This window comes from Corylus avellana, chromosome 3 (genome assembly GCF_965113065.1).
Source record: "Corylus avellana chromosome 3, dhCorAvel1.hap1.2, whole genome shotgun sequence".
In the NCBI taxonomy this organism is placed as follows: Eukaryota; Viridiplantae; Streptophyta; class Magnoliopsida; order Fagales; family Betulaceae; genus Corylus; species Corylus avellana.
The window spans coordinates 15,337,351-15,351,760 of record NC_142492.1 but is presented as its reverse complement, the minus strand read 5'-3'; the positions used below and the strand labels follow the sequence as shown (position 1 = coordinate 15,351,760).

General features: G+C 36.5%; 1 protein-coding gene across 1 annotated transcript; it reads right to left on the bottom strand.

The window, feature by feature from the left end:
• Nucleotides 1–8,067: 8,067 nt before the first annotated feature.
• Nucleotides 8,068–8,903, bottom strand: LOC132175491 (putative calcium-binding protein CML13). Its single transcript, XM_059587455.2, has one exon. It carries the CDS (start codon nucleotides 8,793–8,795, stop codon nucleotides 8,352–8,354), a length of 444 nt encoding a protein of 147 aa, XP_059443438.1. The 5' UTR covers nucleotides 8,796–8,903; the 3' UTR covers nucleotides 8,068–8,351.
• Nucleotides 8,904–14,410: the final 5,507 nt, after the last annotated feature.

Below are 14,410 nucleotides of genomic sequence, written 5' to 3'. Positions count from 1 at the left end.
TGAGAGTAGATAGAGGACTCAAAGACAAACATTTTCTATTTTTGGTTCGACTTCATCTGAGTTCGTTTGAGTCTATTTTTGGCTTGTACAAAGTTTCCGATTCAACTTAGGCTTTAACTATTTGCATTCCCACTTGGCCACTTGCCTTTTTAAATTATTATTATCATGATATTTCCCATAACCCTCATTACTAGAAGACTTTAAGCTTTCAACAAAGGTGGTTAGCCTTGGTATCTTTCTTTAGCAGTTTTAATCTTTTTAGACAGTATGAAAATTAAGACACTGATTCTTAGGCTAAAAATTGAAAAGCTTCAAATTAATTTATGACTTCACTAAACGCCAATATAAATAATTTATTTACTAAATTGGGTTTAATTATGCCCATAAACATATTAGTGAAGCTAAATTTTTAGAATTGAAGTAATATACATAAGAGGTCAAAAATCAATGTAATATACCTTTAACACTAAATAGTTATTTAATATCATTAATCCATATATCATTGTTCTAATTCATCGATTATATTTTTAATCTATTTAATATTATTTAAATAAAAGTTTTAAAATCTAGGCCGCTACAGTTGCGAAGGTTAATGTGCGAAACTGAAATACATTGCAAAGTTGGCAGGTTAGTCATGGCGAAAGAGAAGTTAATTTTACTGCACATGGGCTACCTAAAGCAATTGTCAGACAAGTTATTAATAACGTTTGGATAAAAAGATTTATCCTTATATTGTGGCATTGTTGTATAGGAGAACGTGCTCCTTCTTTATGGATTTGAATGAAGTAAGATTTTTTTTTTAATAAAAAAAGATTCTATGTAATATTTACGACTGCTAACCAAAGTGTTTCCATAAAAATATTGTAAGGAAATAAAATTAATACTATTTTGGAGAAACTTCAGTTTGGCCCCTCGAACTTCCAGCCAATTTGTCAAACACACCCTGAACTTCCAAAACTCTCACTTAGGCCCCCTGAACTTTAGTTTGCTCTCATGTAAGACCCTTCCGTCTATCTGAATCGTCAAACCCAAACAGAAGTACCCTCACGTGATTTTCACATGGTTTTTTACCACTGACTTACCCATTTTGCCCTCATACTTACTAACCGAAATACCTAAACTACCCTCATTCGAAAAGGGGAAAAATCAAACCTAAGTCTTCCAAATCATCGAGCCCAAATTGCCAAACGCTTCTAGAAGGGATTGCTCATGTGAACCATTGTCTTCGTCGTCGACGAACCATTCTAGCTGAAGTTTGGGTATCAATTTGCAATAGTTTAGTCAAAAATCCCATCTTAATCAGTTGGGATCCATGATAATCAAGTAAGTTTCGTTATCCCTAAAATATACATTTAGGGTCTATATCCGAAATTTTCTGAAATTTGTGTTTGACCAACAATTTGTATTGGATGTTTGGGGGGTTTTGCATGTAACGCCTCTAGAAGGGATTTTGTGAAGTTTTTAGTTTAGGGTATTATTTATTTGAAGTGGGTCATATTCTCGTCGTTTTTTAAATTTGTTTAGGGTTTGTCAGACAATGCGTTAAAAGTTGTCATATGTTTATGGTTTAGGATTGTTGGTTTTTTTTTAAGTTGTTGTTCTTTTGTTTGATCTAAGTGTGGTACCTTAGCTTCAACTTGTGTTGGACACGTGATTAGCACTATGAGTTTTATACATTGAATAAAGTGGTCAAGTGGTCCCTTCCATTACCTGTTATTGTGCAATTCATGTTTGGTTGCTGACCTTAAAAGGGACAACTGTGCTTATTGTATTGGCAGAGAGGTTCGTTTTTTTGTGAAGTTGTTGTTTTTGGTTTTGGGGTAATGTAGTCCTTTGGGTATAGTAAAAAAAGGGACCACACTACATAATGTGCAGCAGAATGTAGTATTTAGATTTGGTTTTCAAATTACTACTTAAACCTTGTGGTTTGTTCATGGCATTGTGATTAAATAAATTAGGATAAAATATATGCATTGATTGGGTCCAGTTGTTTGCCATCAATTATGATTATGTTGTTTTTTTACTTTGCTGAAATTGTGGGTTGGGTTGTTTTTACTTTACTGAAATTGTTAGTTTATTTTCCTTTTACAACAATGATTGATGGAGACATAAAAACGTTTATTGCAAATGTCTGCTCATAGCTAGCCATCCACTAGGTTTTGATGAACATGTTCGAAGAATGGACAAAGGGAAGAGGAAAATGCTGGAACCATGAATGTTTTGTGTGAACGTGTGTTTGTCTCACTTTTTTGTGTTTGGGTTGCCTGTAAACATTGTAAACCCTAAACTTTATTAAAACTTGTAGCTGTTTGAGGTATTTTGTAAGCATTGTAATGGTTGACCTCTAACTACTTGTAGCTGTTTGATGTCAACTTTATTTTCTGTTTGACCACTTATTGCTTGTAACTGTTTGGGCTATTTTTGTAAACAATGTAATGGATGAATTCTAGATGGTTGTTATGTATATTTTGGTGTCAACTTTATTTTGTGTTTGACCACTTACTGCTTGTAACTATTTGGAGTATTTTGTAAACATTGTAATGGTTGAATTGTAGATCATGGCCATGTATTTTTGGCAACATTTAGATAAATTGAATACTTTTGGATTTGGATTGTCTATGCAATTTCTTAAGTAGTTACGACTATCTATATATAGTGTTTGCTATGATTTTGATAGTTGGATTAGTTTATAAGTGCTTATACATTTAGTGTTCTTGTGGTATTAATTAGGTTAAATTGAGTACATATGGATGATGTAACTTTTCGATTTAAATTGAGTTAAATTGACAACATTTAGCCAATGTTTTATTTCCCAAGATGAAGGTAACACAGCAGCAAGCAATAAGAGAAATTGCGGTCACAATACCATAAATTTAGTGAACAAATCCATTTAAATACTTGTAAAATTGTACCAACAAAATTCATATAAACCATACCCAATATTACACAATAGTTGGGTACAAAAAACCTACTGATATGGTCAATTGATACAAGTCTGATACAAATAAAGACAACAAAATGTATTTTCAGTTGCTTAACATTAATCTTAATGCAAGTCCATTAGAAAAAGGGAAACACAACAATACAACAACATGACACCAACAACATGCAAGTGCAACTCGAAACTTCAACTGCATTGAACAATACTTATTCTCAACCCCTTCAAGTTTAAGTGCAAAATTAGCAGCATCAACTTCAATTTTTGACTTGTACTCAACAAGTTCAATCTTGCATTTGAAGACTTCCATTGCCCTTTTGGACTTCAAATCGTGCTGCCATGCCAACAACATCGACATCACTCGATCACCGCACATACAAATTTCTGGTTCAACCCATTTAAAAAAATTGGAACCACGATTTGTTTTATTCTGCATAATCACACAAATTAGGGTCATACAAATTAGGATCACACAAATTAAGGTGACACAAATTAGGGTTTAACCCATTACTAAAGGATTTAGGCATAAGGGGATGAGCAGCAAATTTCTGTGAAAAAATAAATTCTCAAACACATCTTACCATATAATTTACATAGGCATAAAACCTTTTGCCATGATGTTTAGTTGTTGATGCAGTTTTGACAATGGTTTTGCTCCCACATTTGCAAATTGGATAGCTTGATCTTGAATCGCTTACCTTACCCTCGGAGTGCTCCATCTTTCATCGTCGTCACCTCGCCGGTACTCAATAGTGGGTAATTTAGCCGGTGGATAATTTTCGCTGGTACTGGGTCTCGCCGTCGTGTCGGATTCTTCGCCATTGGAAGTTAGTTCCTCAACTTTCTTTCTTCAGCTTTGAATGGATGGCTGGAACCCTAAACCATCAGCTTCGACATTTTTTCTGCAGCTTGGGTAGTGGGTCTTCAGCTTCGGGGTTGGAGTGGCTTGTGTGTTGGATGAATGAGGTTGTAAGGGTGAGGGTGAGTGAGGGTTAGTAAGTATAAGGGCAAAATGGGTAAGTCAGTGGTAAAAAACCACATGAAAATCACGTGAGGACACTTCTGTTTGGGTTTAACGATTCAGATAGATGGAAGGGTCTTACATGAGAGCAAACGAAAGTTCAGGGGGCCTAAGTGAGAGTTTTGGAAGTTCAGTGGGTGTTTGTCAAATTGGCTGGAAGTTCGGGAGGGCAAATTGAAGTTTCCCCTACTATTTTTTTATTTGAATATTAGTAAAAGTGATTAATGTAATATAAAAAGTAAAAATATTAGAAATTGAATTTTAGATAAATAGTATGAGACCATTGTTTGGCCATTGCCAAACATAGCCCATAACTCTTTGGGCAGGCACCCTCTTTAAAGAAACTGGCGGCTTAATGGATTAGTGGGTTATCTCATACAAAATAGAAAAACCTACCCAGTACGAAAACTCTCTTTTCTCTCTCCTGTCTCAAGTACGGCCGAAAAAGCTTGAGGAGGACGGCAAACCTTCTGGTTTCCCTCCTCCTCCCACCCCCTTTTCATCTTTTTTGCTCCCTTTCTTTTTGAGCTTTTCTCTTCATGAGAAAACTCATTTTTTCTAGATCTATCCATCGTCTATGACGATTTATCCCTGACCCTCACAAAACAGCAGCTGCAATGGATCGTCTCCTCCCGCTTCACCTCGACCATGGATTGTCTCCTCCATCGCTGTGCCGGTCGAATGTGTGTAGTCTTAAATATCGGCTTTTTCAAAGCCCGATCTCCTTCTCTCCATCAACCCCAACAAAAAACGCGCCCCTCCTCCATCATCTGGACCACACGCTCTTGCAAGTGGATCTAATGCACTAGCGCATGGGTCCCACGCGCTGAGCAGCTTCCCTCGACGCCTTCCTCCATCACAACCGCTGTTTTTTTAGTTTTTTTCTGTTATTTTGTGTAACATTCTGTAATTTTCTGTTGGTCTGTTGCTTAGTGTTTAACCCGATCCGGTTGGACTTCAGACTCTTTGTTTGTGAAGTAACTATTTTTTCCTTTTTGGTTTCTTTACAGTTCTTTTACGCACTAGTGGTTTATCTGGATGGAATTTTTGTTATCCCTAACTGTTGGGCTTCAAATTCACTATCTGGAATCATTTTTTCCATTGTTCATTTTCATCTAAGTCTCCACTGCTTCTTAGGAAGCATGTTTAGATGTTTGATAAAGGTATTCGTACTCCCGCGGCTTTCATAGCCGATGATAGGGGTATTCATATTGCGCCGAGCCTTTCATAGGCTACATTCGCAGGTGATCTCCAGTTTAACCTTTATTGAGGTATTAGTAGTTTGTCTGAAATGAGTTATTCTATCTAAACTTGTTTTTAGCTTCTTGTCTAAACTTGTTTTAATTTTATGCCTGTCCTGTGATTTCCTTTTTATTTTATGAATGTCAGTTTGTTAAAAATAAAAATAAAATAATAATAAGAATAATAATAAAATAAAATAAAATAAAAAAATAAAATAAAAAATAAAAAATAAAAAAAGAGCGGTGGCTTAATGCTTTCGTTGTACACCCATATGGCCAATGTCAATGACTTTCGCGAAAGCATCAATAGTGAAAGAAATATGCAATTGGCCATCATCCAGGGATGTCAGCAAGTGTCAAGAGAAAAGGAATTTTTTTTTGTCTTTTCTGTACGAAAAGGAAGATTTTTCTCAAAGCCAAGATAACGGAGCCACGGAGCGGTAGATTTTTCTCTAAATCATACCCTACCCATTATCAGCCACCCTTTTTAGAGGCAAAGCACATTTCTTAATGATGATAACTGGTAGCATAATTCATATTTCTATTGTTCCCTTTTTTCTGTGCTGAACCATTTCCTTCTCCAATCAATTAATATGTTCCTAAAGCTTCAACTCAATTGAATTCAACCAGCCTTTTGTTACAATTATCTAGGTTCCGATAGTCAACAAATTATCATTCCACTCTATCTTCCATTGTATTTTCTATTTCTCCCATGCATTTGATTGAATATTTCAAGCTTCTTTCCCTTCATTATTATCATTTCTCTACAAGTAAAACCTTCATCCCCATCCAAACTTCCCCAGTTAGAAGAATGGCCTACAAACACTCATGCTTTTTCACTCGATCACAACCTAGTGAAAGGCTTCGGGATTTACTTCAAGATCACCACAAAAAGCATCAAATTTGAGGGTAAAAACGTATATTATCTAAAAGTCAGCACACCTCTTTCTTCAGTTTCTTGTAGCCAAGTAACCAAAGGATGTAATAATTCTCCTCCTTCCTAGCCTAAATAAGCTCTGCAGACGACACTACTTTTAGTCTTCCACTTGGTCTTCAACCTTTTCGGAATGTATGAATTGGCATGAGTCTGACCTTTCATTGACGGTTTAAACGAATGACACCTTTACAAGTTAAGCAACATACCTAGCTTTATTGTAGCAATTAATGCAATTCCAAGGTCCACCATACCCAATATATTCTTCCATCAGCTTATATCCTGTGCTAGATCTCCCAGGCGATGGATATTTCTAGTGTCGAGAAATGAGAACATGAAACACTAAGGACTGATGCAAGTCTAGAAATCCAATCTTACAATCAAAATGAAACAATACATGTGCTCCATGTAATCTTTTACCTCTGCTGGGACCAGTAACATGGTTTGAAACCCAAAGCTACACATTCTCAAGCCGGGGAGGTTGGTTGGGGGGGAGAGATGGCTCATATAACTTGATGATGCAAATTACAACTACAATTTCAACTACAGCACAAGCCTCAACAGCTTAGTCAGTGAATATACAGCTACCTCATAAAACTTGCAGATGCTTAACAGACCTCTGAAATTTTTACTGCAACGGAGCCTTCGCTCCTTCCCATCCTAGTAGAAATGACTCCCAATCACAATGATCCTAGCCATTGTACAGACCAAGAAAACTTGGCTGCTCGCCTAAAAAGATGTACATAATTAAAAACTTCACTGCACAACTTCATCCTTAAGTAACAACCTAGAGTGTATTTTTTCATTTCTAGAAAGGGAAACAAATCAACATAAGAATCTGCAGGAATTGGAAGAGGATCAATTAAACTTCACTCTTGTTGTTACTGGTAAATGATGCTGTTATAAATGTAGTAGGATTAAAAATGCATGAAATAATTTCTTTGCTTCCATTGCCCTTTCCACTGAAACCTCCACTCTGTTATTTTAGATGCACCGTTTTCTACACACGCAAAGAAAGTTTATATGCACAAGAGAACGAGCCAAACAAGTCTATCTCTATTTCATCAATAATTCACCAATATGCAACACACGTTACTTTCAGCATCAAGAAGCTCCATCCATTAAACACCACTGATTGCACAAAAGGCACTCCAAACCTAACATTATGGCATTTCTAAAGCATACACAGTTTGCCTCTCACCTCACAAATTTCATGAGCTTAACAAAGATCAGAGTCTTGACTTGTAATTTACATATCTCAATTGTATTCAAAACCAAAACCAATTACAAAAACAAGGATAAATATATCCCACAAGAAGATGTTTTATACAACTGAAGAGCGCGATTAAGAGTGCATGACTGATATTTTCGACAGCTGATGTAGTCCATTTCTCACAATCCCATTTCTCACAATCGCATAAACTTCTTCTCTCTTTAAGCTTCAAAACACTAAGGTTACTTTCATTACGCAAAATGGCTATTCCAATAAAAAAAAAAAAAAAAAAAAGGAATAATTTTTATTATGAATGGAAGAATGTGGAATAGAATAGCCTTGATGTTGAAGTATATGATAAGGATCTCTAACACTTGGAAGAGCCATTCTTATAGCCCAAGAGGGAATGACTATTCCTCTCAAAATTGAGGAATAACTATTCTTATCTATTCCTCTAAATTTTGAGAGAAATAGCTATTCCATAGCGAGCCATAGAAATGGTTATTCCTCTCAATTTAAGGAATAGTCACTCTCTCATGGGCTATGAGAATAGCTATTCCAAGGCTATTTCATTCAACGTTCTTCTATTTTCAATAAAAACTATTCATTTCTCAAATAGAATAGCGAATTGGGTAGTAACCTAAGAAAACACAATGTACCAAAGAAACAAATGGCTATCCATCATCTCATCAACTCGTCAAAACGTCGATACACAACAACAAAACAAGTGTCAAATCTAATCATAAAGACATTACCAAATTTTCCAAGGCACGCAATATTCTCATACAAACTTAAACAAGCAAAATCCAGAATAAGAAACCCTGAAGACCAAAGTTTCCATACACATTATAAACAAACACAAAACGAAATTAGCATTACTTCAAAGAAAAAAAAAGAAATCCAAACAAACCCTAATTCCAAAATACCAAACGAAGAACAAACGTAACAGAAATCGAATCCCAGGAAACATTTCCGTAAAACACAAACCCGATTCCACCGTCGCGTCACTTGGCGACCATCCGGGCGATGAAATCTTCGTACCGGATCCTCCCGTCGGACCCGACCTCCACCTCGCGGATCCACTCGTCGAACTCGGAGGGCTCGAGCTTCTCGCCAATGCTGGTGAGGATGTGCCGGAGCTCCGATACCGAGACGTAGCCGGTGGAGTCCTTGTCGAGGACCTTGAACGCGTCGCGGAGCTGGCGATCGAAGGGCTCGGCCTTCATGTGCTTGGCCATGAGGTCCAGGAAGCGAGGGAAGTCAAATGGAGCCGTGAGATTCTCCTCGGTGACGATGGATTTGAGCTGGGCCTGGGTCGGGTTGCCTCCGAGAGACCGCATTAGGATCCCCAGTTCGGAAGGGGCGATCCGGCCGTCACCGTCGGTGTCGAAGAGCGTGAAGGCCTCCTTCATGGACGACACCTGGTCATCGCTTAGATCCTTGCCCATTTTTCGGGTCGGGTTTGTTTCTCGCTCCAGAAATTTTTGCTTTCTCTCCTCTCTATTGCTGTCGGAGATGAGAAATGGTGGAAGCACGTTATTTGGTTTCGGTTTTTTGTGTCTCTTGCGCTTTTGAAATGGAAAATGGAAAAGTTGGGGCGAGAACGACGTCGTTTCAAGGATTGACAATTTCTTCTTTTTTTTTGTGTGATTTTTGCTGGGAGAGAGAACTTCGTAAGTGAATTATTGAGTAAATTTTCTCAAATCAAAATAATTTTTTTGAAATTAAATAATTTATAATTTATCAAAATTTTTTATTTAAAATGTTAGTTGGTATGAAAAATAAACTATTTTTAAAAAATTCCTTATTTTGATCCTTATTTTTTTAGAGCTCCTACTATGCGGTCGGTGCATAAATGACAACTTTTACAGCACCCAATACATATTTGACACATAAGGGAAGCACAGCTTATGGAATATGATCGAAAACACGAGATTTCTGCTTCATACCACGCGAGTCTCTGCCTTTCTTCTTCATCTTCCATTACTGCCGATGGGATTTCTTCTTCAGACCCACTATTTCCTCTTCCACTTTTTCTCTCTTTCCTCTTCCCTCTCCCCCTCACCGACGGCTGGCCACCGGATACCGCAAACACAACCTAGAAAACCCAGCCCCATTGGAACCCAACCCAAAAACTGATGAAGAACCATGGCACTCCTGTCAAGGATGCCACCACCGTGTAGAGGTAACTGTTGTGCCAAATACCCACTTAAATTAATAGGCAAATATTTGGTACGTTTTACTCGCAAGTGCACAAGATCAACAGATAGTATAGTAGGCAAATACAAGATCATTCCCACGAGGATTGGTAAATTATGTTTAGAAGTAATTTCCTATTTAATTAAACAGACAAAATTCAGTTGTCACGATTGAATTTAATATCAAGAAATAAAATAAAAGATAAACTAAAACTAAAAAGGATTAGGGTTTTGATATCTACCACTAATCAGACTAATTCAGATAACAATATGCCAATGCGTCAATTATTCCGGTATATTTAATGTTTGCCAACATAAGGGTATCGGTGTCTACTCTTTAAGCTATTAATTTTCCTAAGCAACGAATTAGGCATGGGTCTCTACTCTAATTCTTTTCTTTCTTAAAGGATTTAGCATGGGTGTCTACTAAATTGTTCTTTAAAAAAACATAAATCTGTGGAAATCGACAAACACATGAGGCCTAGGGCATGGGTGTCTACTCCTGGTTCCCCATATTGATTAACCTAAGAACCCGGCGTGAATTTCTTTTGTTACTCCTACTAAAACCAAGACTCGATCATTCAAATTAATTTAATTAACTAGTCCATACCACATGCATACGTTGGCCTGACAAACACATATGAGGAATATAAGATAACATGCATTAATCAAGTTAAATACACCAAAATATAATTGTAGCAAATGCACCAATATTGAAATCATAAATAGACATGATTAGGGCTTCAATATAGCCCTAATTAAAATATAAACTACATAATAAAAATAAAAGGTGGAAGAGAAGAAAAACCCAAACTCCTTTTGATCTAGACTTCAGTTCCTTTCCAGAGCTTGCGCCTCTTTCTCCACACTTTTTCCTAGAAGCTAAGAGGTCTATTTATATGCTTTAGAAGTCCTTGACATGCTAGTAAACCTAGAAAATTCGTAGGATTTTACTCCTATTACAAGTGGGACTTGGAAAACCCTAATATGGAAAGAACAACAGTCTAGCCGCCATTGATGTGTGACCTGCGCACCGGTGCGATCGCTCGCAACCCGTATGCGCTCGATCGCATGTTTGCCATCGAGACTCTTCTGTTGTGCGCACACGAGTACATGGCCGCACTCGCTTGTCTTCTCTAGTAGTGCGCTCGATCGCACTATCAGGAGCTCCAACTTTTCTCAATTTCTCTCTTTAAGCCCAAATCTTCCAGATTTACTTCTCTTCCAAAAGCCTACAAAAGCATGGAAAATACATAAAATAACTAAAATAGCATAATTTAATAACACTTAAGGAATTAACACATATAAGTTTAAGGGTTAAAATAAGAATATTTTGGCACTTAACACACCCTCAAACTTACATATTGCTAGTCCTTTATCAACATACAACTAAAAACAAAATGAAAAATAGAAAACAAAAAGATAAATCCAACTTTCGTGGGATGTCGATTGCATTTAGCATATGCAACAAGCCTTTTAAACTCCTATGAATTCCCTAAAGAACAAGTGAAGTCTCGTAAGGGTTTTCCAGAAATGTTACCCACAAACATCATGCAAGAGTCCATGTTATTCAAAAATTAAGGTATCACTCAAAACCATGATTTTTCATTCATTAGCAAGCTTAAAAAGATAAACTCCATCTTCACAATGAATTGGAATTTTAAAATTTAATTACTTACAAAATGCATGCTTAAGGTATCACAAGTTCGAAACAGTGTAAATTGACCTAGCACATAAATATGAAGCTTCCAGATATTTCCAATGTGCAATGTCTCAATATTTCAAAGTTCACTGAAATCCCTATTAAAATGGCATATTTTTCATTTTTTTTTTCCCGTCAGGTTGTGCAATGTTTGGTTCCCTTAAGCTTTCTAATCGACCCATGTAACGAGTGTTAAGTCAATGACTCCCAAATCAGATGGTTTTAGGGCATTAGATGTTAAGACACCCCTAGGACTTATTAACTCAAGTAAAAAAGGTTACGAAACCAAACTAACCATGACTTTAGCCAAATCAAAATTCTTCACCTTTTAGCATGAGCACTCAATGCTTTGAGGCAAGAGGTCTAGTTACTTAGTGAAAAGCTTATCAATGATCATCATTTTTTTTTTTTTTATCACACATATATATGCCAAAGTATCCATCTAATAGACCACCCAGTTTCACCCAAAACGTAGAAACATACACATCAAACTTTCATGTCATACCTCACAAATTATGTGCTAATGTGCTTGTGTAAGATCAGATAACATGTGAGTTCTCAACTGTCCTAAGCAAGTAACCAAACTGAAAAAACTCAATTGTAAGATCATGTGTTCAAAATTTTAAGCTCACCAATGAAATCAAATCACAATTTTTAAGATCAACCAAAGTTTTAAGACAAACATGATTTTGCATTTTTTTTTTCTTTTCACAAACAACAAAAATAAAAATAAAATAAAACTGGGACAATTTCTTTTTTTCTTTTCATAAACAACAAAAATAAAACTACACTAAAACTGGAACAAAGTGTTTGTAAAGTGTCTCCCATACCCCCAAACTTAAATTACACATTGTCCCCAATGTGTCTATATCATGGAAAGAATTTACCCGGGATATGGACGAAATTGTTTGGAATAGTATGGCTCATAGCACACCCCCAAACTTGAATTAAAGCACACTTGTCCCTGCAAAATAAAACAATAAAACAATAAAAGGAAAACAAAAATAAAACTAAAGACAAACATAAAAATAAATTGAAAAACAAATAGAAAAAATAATAGGATAAGCTATGGGGTACCTCCCATGAGCGCTAAGTTTAACGTCTTCAGCCAGACTGTGGCACTTTAAACTTGAAGCACTAGTCTTTTCTTCTCTTGCACCAAAGGGAATGAATTCTTCCTATTGCAAGATGCTTCCAAATGTCTATAGATCGGGGATGATCACTTTAAGTTTTCTCAAATAGTTTCTCATCCGGTGGGGAATCATGAACTGGAATAAAGTAGGAAGAAAACTCAAGAAGCTTCTCTTTCTTGACGTCTTCAATTTGCTCATGTGGTAGCTCTAACAGACTTCTCTCCTAACCTCTTGGTGTTTTAGGAATAAGAGCTAATGTTGAAAAAATTTTATTGCTTTCCTCTTTCCTGATGTGGCTCTTGTGGAACTTCGGTTTGCTCCTCCTTCCCCTCTTTAACTTGATTTTCAACCACCTCTTCACTCCTTAGTGTGACAGCTTGCGCATGATAGTAGGTGCACTCTTTCTCCATGTATTGTCCATTGGGGTTTCCCATCAACTGCCTTTGACACTCTTCTTCTTGGTATTTTTGAGGCCAATTGATGGGGGATGAACTCATCTCCTTGGCCAATTGTCCTATTTGTACTTCTAGTCTTTGAATGGCTTGATCGGTTCTTTGAAACACTTGATCGACCCTTGTATTGATTTGTTCTTTATCAGTCATAAATTGCTGTTGCAAAGTTACCAAGGTGTATATCATGCTCTCCAGTTTATCCAGCTTTGATTCTTGCTCCTGATTTGCAGATAAATACAAAGGACAAGTTTCAATAGAATGATTAGAATGAGAACATATGGCACATACCTAGAGTTGGGTGGCTGGCTAAATAGGAGCGACGTTCCGGGTAGTCATGGAGTTTACAAGCATATTTAATGTCCTCTACATGGCAGCCATCGGATTTTGCAGTGGTGGAGCCAATTGAGATAAATATGAATGATCATAGAACTCCGGATATGATTGATGATGCAGTTCATTAAATTGTGGAGCATGATTTCTAGGAGCTTGAGCTTGCCATGAGAAATTTGACTGTTGGCTCCAGGTTGGGTTGTAGGAATCAAGATAGTAATCATTCCCCGGTCTAGAAAACGATGTGTTCTTTTACCCATTAATTTTGTTAGAAATTTGTTTCATTGTAAGACATTCTCTAACATAGTGATAAAGGTCATGGCATAATGAACATGGTCCACGGGGTGTCGAAATGCCTCCCCACATGTATAAAATTTTAATACTAAAATAACAAAAAGTTAAAATAAAAATGAAATTTAAAAAGAAAACTTACTAATATGCAGATTCGAATGACCCTGCATGAAACAAAAAAAAAAAAAAATCAAATCTATAATTAGTGCAGTAACTGTGCTGCTGTTTGGATGTGTGATCGATCGCATCGTGAGGTGCGCTCGGTCGCCCTAGATGGGCGCTCGATCGCACCTCCGGAGGCAGAACAGTAACTGCGAAAAAACTTAGAAAAAGAGAAAAAATTAAAACAAAAATAAACTAAGGAAAATAATTCCAAACAAAATCAAACAATCTCCGGAAACAACGCCAAAAACTTGTTGTGCCAAATACCCACCTAAATTAATAGGCAAATACTGGGTCCGTTTTACTCGCAAATGCACAAGATCAAACGATAGTATAGTAGGCAAATACGAGATCATTTCCACGAGGATTGGTAAATTATTTTTAGAAGTAATTTCCTATTTAATTAAACAGATAAAATTCAATTGTCACGATTGAATTTAATATGAAGAAATAAAATAAAAGATAAACTAAAAATAAAAAGGATTAGGGCTTTGATATCCACCACTAATCAGACTAATTAAGATAACAATATGTCAATATGCCAATTATACTGGTATATTTAATGTTTGCCAACCTAAGGGTATGGGTGTCTACTCCTTAAGCTATTGATTTCCCTAAGCAACGAATTACGCATGTGTGTCTACTCTAATTCTTTTCTTTCTTAAAGGATTTAGCATGAGTGTCTACTAAGTTGTTCTTTAAGAAAGCATAAATCCGTGGAAATCGACAAACACATGAGGCCTAGAGCATGGGTGTCTACTCCCAATTCCCCATGTTGATGAACCCAAGAACCCA